This window comes from Protobothrops mucrosquamatus, unplaced genomic scaffold, assembly GCF_001527695.2.
Source record: "Protobothrops mucrosquamatus isolate PMUCROS unplaced genomic scaffold, P.Mucros_1.0 scaffold_215, whole genome shotgun sequence".
Lineage (NCBI taxonomy): Eukaryota > Metazoa > Chordata > Lepidosauria > Squamata > Viperidae > Protobothrops > Protobothrops mucrosquamatus.
The window spans coordinates 1335542-1346895 of record NW_015386291.1 but is presented as its reverse complement, the minus strand read 5'-3'; the positions used below and the strand labels follow the sequence as shown (position 1 = coordinate 1346895).

Here is an 11354-nt window from a genome sequence, read left to right as displayed (position 1 = left end):
TACTTAACTCATACTTTGTGTCAGTCTTTACACAAAAAGAAACTATAGCCCAACATACCAAAAAAAAAACCACTGCAAAAGAGATACTAGAAACAAAAATCAAAATAAGCAAGAAAATGGTAAGGGAACACCTATCCAACCTTGACGAATATAAATCACTGGGACCCAACAGCCTACATCCCAGAGTTCTGAAAGAACTGGCAGATGTTATCTAAGAACCATTGCACCACATCTTTCACAAATCCTGGAGCATCGGGGAAGTACCTGAGGACTGGAAAGGGGCTGATGTGATCCCCATCTTCAAGAAAGGGGAAAAAACAGACCCAGGAAATTACAGACCAATCAGCTTAACATCAATACCTGGGAAGATCCTAGAAAAGATAATCAAAAAACAGATCTACGAACAACTAGAAGCAAACGAAGTCATAACTAGTAGCCAGCACGGGTTAAAAACAGATCATGCTAAACCAATCTTATCTCATTCTTAGATAAAGTGACTAAACGCAATGGATGTAGAATACTTAGATTTCAGTAAGGCATTTGACAAGGTAGATCGCAACCTACTCCTTGGTAAGCTAGGAAAAGGTGGAATTGACAACATCACCACCAGATGGATCTGTAGCTGGCTGACAAACCGTACTCAATGGGTAGTCTTCAATGGCACTACATCCACATGGAGAGAAGTAAGCAGTGGGATACCACAAGACCCAGTGCTCTTCCATATCTTCATAAATGACTTAGATGAGGGAATTGAGGGGGAGCTTGTCAAATTTGCAGATGACACCAAACTGACAGGAGTAGCCAACACCCCAGAAGACAAACTCAGGATCAAAAAAGATCTTGACAAACTTGAACAATGGGCCCTATCCAACAGAATGTGGAGAAAAGTAAAGTTTTACATTAAGGCAGGAAAAATCAAAGGTAAATGTATAGATTGGGCAAGACCTGGCTTAAAAACAGTAACTGTAAGAGGAACCTTGGTCCTAGTGGACGATCATTTGACTATGAGCCAGCAGTGTGCAGCAGTAACCAAAAAAGCTAATACAATCCTGGGTTGTATAAAGAGAGGCATAGTATCAAGATCACAAGAAGTATTAGTACCGCTGTCATGGTTCCGATAGATGAAACCAGTTAAAAGAACTTCAAGGCAAGATTTCTTCCTTAAAGAACATTTTATTAGGAAACAAAGTATTGATACTTACATAGTTGAACCCAAGAATGAGATTCCCTGCTCCCAGATACAAAGTAACAAATTGCAATCCCCACCCCACAAGAGCTATCATAAATCACATTCCCCAATTAGCACAAAATGCGGGCTTTTCTCTCCAGCCTCTCAGCCCACCAAAAATTTATCAGAACACACATCCTTGAGTTCCCACACTTCTACATTGTTATGGCTAACTAAACCTTCAGACATTTACCCCATCCCCCCTTCTACATCTGAACTCTAAAAGAATAGAAAGGCACATTAAAAGCAAGAGAAAAAATGGCTGCTGGTTTTTCAGTTGTCAGAGCGACGGCATCCATTGTCACAGCGTTGACATCTGCCCCCCCTTAACAAAAGGTGTAATCCTGCAATTTAAACAGAAGCATAGGTTAAGGGTTGCCTCTTGGCTTATTGGGGTGCTGCTCATAGAATTTACGGATAAGCCTATCAGCTTTCACATCATCGGATTTCACCCAAGTGGCATCCGATAATGGGTATTCCTTCCACTGTACTAAATACTGTAAATTTCCCTTAAAAATTCTAGAATCAAGTATACGTTTTACTTCATAATGTGTTTATCCGGCTACCACTAGGGGACCAGGTGCTTTCTTGGGAGGAGGTCGTAAAGTGGACCCCCGGAAAGGTTTTAATAAGCTGCAATGAAAAACAAGGTGAATTTTTCCTAGGAGTCGAGGGAGTTTCAACTCTGCTGTAACTGAGTTTATGATTCTGACAATGGGGAAAGGATCTAGGTATTTTGGTCCTAATTTCTTACTAGTCAATTTGAGTGGCAGGTATTTTGCGGATAAGTAAACTTTTTCCCCAACATGGAACGATCTCTGGGGAGCCCTCTTCTTATCAGCTTGTTTTTTGTAGGTCTCCAAGGCTTTCTTCAGCACAATTTTCGTTTTGTCCCATACTTACGCCCACCCCACAAACCATTGATCAAGAGTCTGGGAGGTAGAGGGTCCTTGAGGATATTCAGGTATTGGGTTGAATTCCTTCCTCGTAGCGATCTTAAAAGGTGTAAAACTAGTGCTGCTATGAACGGTGTTGTTGTAAGCCACCTCAGCGAAAGGGAGGAGATCAGTCCAGTTCGTTTGTTGATAGTCCACATAACATCTAAGGCAGGGATGTCAAACTGCCAGCAATGGCAAAACTATTCTGATACGTTGCGCGATGTGACGTGATGTTGCGAGTTTGACATGTATGATCTAAGGCAGCGGTTCTCAACCTCTGGGTCGCGACCCCTTTGGGGGTCGAACGAACCTTTCACAGGGGTCGCCTAAGACCATCGGAAAACACATATTTCCGATGGTCTTAGGAACCGAGACACCGCTCCGCATCCGTCTCCGCATGGCCTCCTCCGCCATTTGCAGAGAGACAGAGAAGCACTTTTGCTTCCCTTCTCTCTCTCTCAGGTGGACTTACCTCCTGCAGGGCTCCTGATTGGCCCTGCGCCCGGGTGCCCCATCCCCTGGGAGAAGCGCGGCCAGGGCCTCGTGGCCTTGGAGCCGCCCGGGGAAGCCCCGGGATCCCTGCTGGGAGCGGCCCGCTGGAGGCTCCGCTGAGTGGGCCAGCCCTTCCGCAAGCCACGGCCCAAGGGAGACCAGCCTCTGCGATCCCCAGCCAGCCCGACCATTGGACCCGCTGGCCGGGAAGGTGCGCCGGAGTCCAGGCTGCCGGGAAGGAAGAGATGCAGCAAAGGTAGGAGAGGAGAGCCGCCTCCTGGGGCCTGGCGCTGGCGGCGGCTTCTTTGCCCTCCTCTTCCTCCTCCCCTTCTTCCTCCTGCTGCCCCCAAGGCGGCTCGGGCGGACGCAGGGGCAAGAGAGGTGCCTCGGGGGGGAGCAGCCGGGCTGGCAGAGGGGCTGGCAGGGGCCACACGGCACCAGCCCCCACTGTGGCTCCATCGGATGGGCGGAAGGCAAGGTCAGGCAGCGCGGAGTCCCAGCTGGGGCAGCGGCGGCGGTTTCCTCACCCTCCTCCTCTCCTTCTTCCTCCTGGTGCCCCCTGGGCGGCTCGGGCAAGTGCCGGAGCAAGAGGGGTACCTGGGGGGAGCAGCCGGGCTGGAGGACTGGCGGGCCGCGCAGCACCAGCCCCACCGCGGCTCCATCGATGGACGGAGGATGAGGCCGGGCAGTGCGGAGTCCCGCCGGCGGCAGCCGGGCTGGGGACGGCGGGGACCCCCGACGATGCTGACGTGCCGCCGCCACCACCACCAGAGCCGCTGCCTCACGTCCTGTTCCCCCTCCCCACTCGTTCAGCTGAGGACACGGCGGGGTGGCGGCCGGGCCATGGGCAGCGGCGAGGAACCCCGACGATGCTGCCGTGCTGCCGCCGCCGCTGCCTCCCGTTCTGCTCCCCCTCCCCGCCCGTTTGGCTGAGGACGCAGAAGAGTGGCGGATGGGCCGGGGGCGGCGGCGAAGAACCCCGATGATGCTGCCATAAGAGAAAGAGAGGAAAGAGAGAGAAACAGAGGAAAAGAGAGAGGAGAAAGAGAAAGAGGGAGGAAACAGAGAGAGAAAGAGAGGAAAGAGAAAGAGAGAGGAAAGAGAGAAAGAGAGAGAAAAAGAGAGAGAGGAAGGAGAGAAAGAGAGAAAGAGGGGGAGAGGAAAGAGAAAAAGAGAGGAAGAAGAAAAATGCAAATAAGAAATAATGGGGCAACAAGGACAAATATTCTAAAGAAGAATAAGGGGGGAAAATGTAAATAATAGAAGATTACTGTTACGAAATCGCTGTAAAAAAAGGGAGGAATACAGTATATACTGTGTGTGTATGTGTGTTATGTTATGTTTTGTTCTGTTGGTTTAAAAAATAAAAATATATATTAAAAAAATAATAATAAATAAATTGGCTGCGACAACATCGACTATGGCAGCGGGATCGGGGTAAAAATTGGCATTTCGGTTCATATGGGAACACACCTGATTGAGGAAGAAAATCAACTTCTGTGGGTCGCCATCAAAAGTGGCCTTAAGAGGTGGCGCCATTACGGGTTGCTGTCTGCCTAATTGCTGTTGTCCCCCCAGCTGCGGTTGCACGCCCAACTGCTGCTGGGCCCCCAGCGGCTGCTGTGTGCCTAGTGGTTGCTCTCTGTCCAACAGATCGCGCAGTCGCCCCAGCTGTTGAACCAAGTCACGTTGTACCCTCATGTTCAGGTCTGCTCCTCGTGTAGGCCCTGGGTTTGGGTGATGATGGTGGTGGTAATCGGGGCTGCATGATCGATGGTAGTAACGGTCAGGGCTCTCACAGTACCGGTAGTGATCAGGACTCTGACAGTATTGCTGAAGGTCTGGGCTTCGGTAGCGTGGGCATCTCTTGGGGGTTGTCGTCACAATGCCGCCGTCTGGAGTTTTCGCGGCGGTGATGCCTGTCAGGAGACTGTGATGAACAATGCTGATCAGGGCTTCTCCAATAGCCGAGGCGGTCACGTTGCGAGTGGTGTTCTGGACTCCTTGACGCTTGATGACGGCCCAGACTGTCATCCCAGGACAGACGGTCAGGGCTCTTCCTTCCCATTGGGCTTGAGGTCAATGCTGATGGCTCTGAACATGGAGTTGCTGCCCGAGCTCCATCACTGGGGCTAAGGCTTCTTCTGGGCATAGATTGGTGCTGACCTCACCGGTCATCATGCTCAGGGTGACCTGTCCCTTGCTTCTCACCTCTAGCCCCTCGAATTTCTCCACCAACTTCTCAACCAATTGGCTACGGACTGCAGACAGGTACCTCCACTCATCCAAATCATCCGCCACCGCCAACCTTTTTGTTCTTCTCGGTTCGGGGGAGCGTGATTCCCATGAGGCACCCACTTGCAACTCTGACTCAGCCACTCTTGAAGAACTCTTCTTTGATTGGGCTCCCTCGGGATGCTTAGGGTCTTCACTGGGCAGGATCCACTCCGAGGACAATAGCTCCCCGCATTTTGGGTCTTGCTCCCACTGCCAGAAGTTCCGAACTCACTTTCTCCAATGATGCAAGGGCTTGTGCTCCCTCCGCTGAGGCAGTTGCCATGGTCAGGTGCTGGCTGTGGGTGCATCTTTTTTCTCCATACTGAGATCTTCCCTGAATCTTTGTCAACCTCTCCTCTGATTTGAGACGGTGACTGGAGCTCAGGACCCCAAGGATGTTAGAGTAGAATAGATTCTTGGGTTAATGTCATGGTTCCAATAGATGAAACCAGTTAAAAGAACTTCAAGGCAAGATTTCTTCCTTAAAGAACATTTTATTAGGAAACAAAGTATCAGCACTTACATAGTTAAACCCAAGAATAAGATTCCCTCCTCCCAGATACAAAGTAACAAATTGCAATTCCCACCCCACAAGAGCTGTCATAAATCACATTCCCCAATTAGCACAAAATGCAGGCTTTTCTCTCCAGCCTCTCAGCCCGCCAAAAGCTTATCAGAACACATCCTTTAGTTCCCACACTTCTACATTGTTATGGCTAGCTAAACCTTCAGGCATTTACCCCTTCTCCCCTTCTATATCTGAACTCTAAAAGAATAGAAAGGCACATTAAAAGCAAGAGAAAAAATGGCTGCTGGTTTTTCAGTTGTCAGAATGACGACATCCACTGTCACAGCGTTGACAACCACTTTATAAAACCCTAGTAAGACCACATCTGGAATACTGCAGCCAATTTAGGTCACCATATCACAAAAAAGCTGTTGAGAGTTTGGAAAAAATTCAGAGAAGAGCAACTAAGATGATTAAAGGCCTGGAGACTAAAACATATGAAGAACGGCTATGGGACTTGGGTTAGGCTAGTCTAAAGAAAAGAAGAAATAGGGGAGACATGATAGCAGTGTTCCAGTATCTGAGGGCCTGCTACAAGGCAGAGGGGGCCAGGTTGTTCACCAAAGCACCAGAGGGAAGGACAAGAAACAATGGTTGGAAACTGATCAAAGAGAGAAGCAACCTGGAATTAAGGAGAAACTTCCTGACAATCAACCAGTGGAACAGCTTACCCCCAGAATTCATGGGCGCTCCATCACTGGAGATTTTTAAGAAGAGACTAGACATTCACCTGTCTGAGATGGTATGGGTTCTCCTGCTTGAGCAGGGGGCTGGACTAGAAGATCCCATTCCATTCTATTCCATTCTATTTAGTTAAACCAAATAAGCAGTGGTTCTCAACCTGTGGGTCGGGACCCCATTTGGGGTCGATCGATCATTTCATGGGGGTCACCAAGCAAGGCTGTCTGCCATTTTTGTTGTCCGCCATTTTTTTTGTCCGCCATTTTTTCCCCTTTTCCGGCGGGTGCCTTGCCTCCCTTGGGCTGGGCCAGCTGGTGGTCGGCCTGCTCCGTCTCTGCTGCTTGCCAGCTACGCCTCGGCCGGCGCAGGGGGCGGAACCACGCATGCGCGGCGCTCCCGGGCAGGGAAAGTCCTCGACTTACGACCGGTTGGGTAGTCCTCGACTTACGACCGGTTTAGTCCTCGACTTATGACCGGTTTAGTCCTCGACTTATGACCGGTTTAGTCCTCGACTTACGACCGGTTGGGGTCGCGGCATTAAAAAGGTTGAGAACCACTGAACTAAAGGTATTTTGACTAACTGAAAAGGTATCTCAATGTAAGTGGGGTATACATCTAAGCAGTATCATAATAGATTATTTTTATTCTGCCCAGAAAAGGATATGTCTCTAAGCCTGAGAAGGCAATCTGCAACCCCTTATGGTCTTCTAATTCAGGGGTCCCCAACCTCCAGGCCTCAGCCCACTACTGGGCCGTGAGCCATTTGGAACCAGGCTGTTCACGCATGCATCCCCACTTGCGCAAACATGTGCGCGTACTCAATTTGCATAAATGGAGCTGCACATGCATGCAATCACTCCCCCATCCCCTCCCCCCCCTCGCCAGTCAGCGAAGCCAGAAAGGTTGGGGAACTCTGTTCTAGCTAATTTTTTTTACAATGGTTTCATTTCACCAGTAGAAAATGTAAAGAAAAACAGTGCAATTACAATCCTACAATGTTGCAAGGTGATGGTTCAAGTTTAGCTCATTTTTGCTGTTTCTCATCATACCCACTGTGAATGTACAGCACAGTAAAACATTTTACCACTGCTGCTGCAAGGTAGTGCATTCTAAAAGCAAGCTTTTTTCCTCCATTTTTTTTCTTGTGAGCAATTCAAGCAGATTTGTTTTTATTAAAATGTATGTCCATACAATTGGATATATAACAAGAGCTGAATCAGATATCTACTTACTAAAAGTAGGTAGAGGCTGACTTTTCTGCATACTGTTCTCATCAGTCTTTAAATGCTTCTGAAAGGTTGGCAAACCTGCTGAGCAGGGTGCTAGCCCTCCATAAGAGACCAAATGATAGCCTTTCAATTTATCTATAATCCTGCAATCTTGTGCCCTATATAGTGATGCTTCATCTAAATCCTATTTAAAAAAGGCTAACATGCCAAATAGTTTACATTTTATCATTATCACACACATCATGGCAAAATTTACTGTCTTCGTTGGAAAAAGTACATGAAGCTTTAGCAGCAATGAATGCTTAGGGACATTCTGCTATAGAATTTGTTGGTACAATCCAGAATCCACTGTTCTGTCAAGAGAAATTTCAATGCTCACAAATGAGGTGGTAGAAATTACTAAAACTTCATGTACATTTTCCAACAAAGCAGTGAATGATGGCTTAATATACTAGCATGATATAAAACACTACTGTAGATGTTATTTGTTTAATGAGAATCTTTGTATTGATTAATAGGATTTATATGAAGCTCTAATCACATTCAGAGAGTACAATACAATAGGATTACAAATAGTTCTATAAGATTCACAACATTTCTCTCACCACTGCAGAAAATGGAAGAGGAATAGTATGTTTGTGGAATATCAATAAAAGACATATTTTATGAGTGGAACATAAAATGTATCTAACTAACTTTCCATGAACAGCTCCTTCCATCACTGACCACTCAATTCAGCAAGATATTCAGCATTCTAGGAATCTTTTGGGGGACTGGCCAGGAGAAGATGATGTGGGACGTGCCAATTTCTGTTTACATTCTTCTGCTAGCTAGTAGATAAAAACACACTCAGATGTATTGACTTTCAAATTATATACATTAATAATCTGTTGTAAATATGGGAAAAATTAGTTAAACCAGATGTTGTGATTAATATGAATCATTTCAACATATGACCATAGTGATTAGTCTTGTCTCTTTCATATCCTTGCTTAATCAGAATATGTTCTCTAAGCTATTCTTTCCATTATTTCTCAAAACAAACTCCCAACTACATACTGAAGACTAGAGTATCTCACAATTAATTTGGAATACTATAAGCAAGGATAGTTGTTCAATAGTAAAGCATTTACCTATGTTGATAGTTGTGGTCCTAAATTCGCCAAGGTCCCTTCCGTCAGGCCGACAATTTTCTTTCTATAAGGATCACCCAATCAGGCATACATAATTAATCTTATTAGATTACAGTATATGAATTTGAGTTTTAAAAAATCAGCATTTGATAAGCAAACTGGTATGATATGATCTAAAAACAAAGGTATAATTATTTGGACTCAAATACAAATATATACAGATTTAAATAGACCTGCTAAATAAGTCAGTCACTGATAACCAAAAATTGAATCTTCAATGCTAAAACTTTTGACAGGAAAACTTTTTTGTGTTTATTGAGGACAATTATGAAAATACCCATTAAAAGACTGTGGGGACTGGGAAAATCCTGAATACATCTTGCTTTATTCTGGTCATATCAGATCCTGTTCTTCCTCCATGATCCACCCACTTTATAATGATGAGAAAATCCATAATATTCAGTGGTGTGAATCTTGTCTTCAGAGATTCATTTTTTAAATGACAACGACTCTATTTAAACAAACAACAATATGCTATGCTGTGTCTTATTGACACAAATAACACAAATCCCTAGGATAATGAGGCCTGCTAAGGGGATTAATTCAGACAGATATTCCAATCAATGAGTTGATAATAAAGCTGAATCTGAGGAGCACTTTCTCTATAAAATACACACTTCAACTGCTACCATCAGAATCTGCTTTTATGAAAATGACTTAAAATTCTCTGCAGATCTCAGAAAAGAAGTTTTCAACATTCACAATGGGACTATGAAACTATTGTTAAAAATATCAGCTTTCATCAATTCCCTATCAGGAAAACATAAAAATGTAACAACATTTTCCAGGAATGATCATCCAACAAAAATCACTCCAAGAACAAGTTATACATATAATATCTGGAAGATTGCAGGGAATCACAGGATTAATAGCAAGGAATTGGCAGTTGTTTTTTGAATTGTCCAATGACAATGTTACACTATCTAACATAAGGAAAACACTAAACAAGAGTAATTGCCCATAGGGACTACCATGGATATCACTGTTTTCTAGAACAGGGGTCCCCAACCTCTGGTCCATAGACTGGCACCAGGCCGCGGCATGCCAGAAACCAGGCTGCGCAAACAAGCAAAGCTCCATCCTTGGGATGCAGGCAGCATGCGAAACCATGCTCCCTCCGGGCCATGGAAAAACCTCTCTCCATGGAACCAGTCCCTGGTGCCCAAAAGGGTGGGCCACTGCTGTTCTAGAAGGACAGCTCTTCTCTCAAGTTTTCACAAGACCATCTGGATGATCTAACAGGCTATTGGAACAATGTCTGTGGACATATCAGATCAAAATTAAAATTTTTTTTGCATTAATGAGAAACATATTAGGAGAGAATAAAATAAAGAAACCCTTTCCAACTATGAAACATGGTAGGAATGTCATTTTATTTTATTTTTAAATTTTTGTTGCTGGGGCTGCTAAGTCATAATGTATACAGATAGTCCTTGAATTACAACCATTTGTTTAGTGACTGTTCGAAGGTACAATGGCATTGAAAAAAGTGACATGACTGTTTTTCGCATTTACAACCATTGCAGCATCTTAACAACTGTAATGATTAACTTAACAACTGTGGCAATAAAAGTCGTAAAATGGGGCAAAACTCACTTAACAACTGTTTCACTTAGCAACAGAAATTTTGGCTCAATCATGATCATAAGTCGAGGACTACTATATCATTATAATGTCATTTGCAGATACAATATAGGTGTCAGAATCCAAATATATTCCATCTCTAGTTATCAACTATGGAAAACCGCATTTCTGCCTTCTCTGGATTCTGTCATACGATGAAGGGAAGGGGGTGAACAAAGGGGCTTTATGGCCCTCACTTCCTTCAGTCTACTTCAAAGGGAGTGGATGTGGATATCACCAAAAGGACTAACAATAACAATGGGGGTCATTAGCTTTCATGTAATCCTTTCTGAAGTCTCCTCCCGGCAGTGAGGAAAAGGGGGTGAGAATTTAATGCCTGGGATTGTCGCTGGGAGGAGGGGGTGATGGGGTGTGGCTAATGGGGGATCCCTTAAAACCTTGAATAGGAGAGCTTGGACCCAAGTCCGGTCTAGAACGCCTGCATCCAGCTTTCTCTTAATAAAGATGCCTGTTGGAAGAAATATTCCAGGAGTTCTGTCTTCTTAAGATGCAAAGTGGGGTGGGTCCTTACATTAGACAGGACTTGCAAAATTAGTCCACCTGGAAGGAAGACCCTTGCCGGGAGACTTTGCAAAAAATTACCATGTCAGACAGTGGAGCAATGAAGGGAGAAAACTCCCCGGAAAGGGAGCCGCTGCCCCGGTTGAAACCCTGCCAGCTGTCGGGATCTGAGAGGTCAGAATCCTCAGGAGAAGAGGTAGTGGAGACACGGGACCACAAACCTCGGTGGACAATGGACGTTGGAAAGAAAGGTGAGTGGGAAAAGAAATCAAGAAAGGTGACTCTGAGACAGGGGCCCAAACAACCAGAATGGAAGCAGGAGATGGAGAAATCCCTGCACGTAAGTGAAGAGGAAGGGAGCTGGGCACCTTACTCGGGCTGGATCCTAGAGAAAGCAATCGACCTAATGAAGCGAACTCTCAGCTCCCTAGGAGAGGAGAATCCTGAGCCCTACGCCCGCCCCAGCTCCTGGAGCCACAAAGGGAGAGACAACGAAGGGGAAGTGAAACCTGCAGCCCCGGGGACATCTGCTGATCCAGTAGTCCCCACTCTCCACCGACCCACAGACTGTGCCATTGAATTCAAACCTGGGGCAAAACTCCC

The 11354-nt window shown here is 45.6% G+C and overlaps 1 protein-coding gene across 1 annotated transcript in view; it reads right to left on the bottom strand.

Annotated features, from left to right (window-relative positions):
* Positions 1–11354, bottom strand: part of EXOSC8 (exosome component 8) — a 50154-nt gene that overhangs the window by 28760 nt on the left and 10040 nt on the right. Inside the window, exon 3 of the mRNA XM_015827626.1 lies at positions 8547–8610. Coding sequence (XP_015683112.1) covers positions 8547–8610 — 64 coding nt within the window. The remainder of the gene's footprint in view (positions 1–8546; positions 8611–11354) is intronic.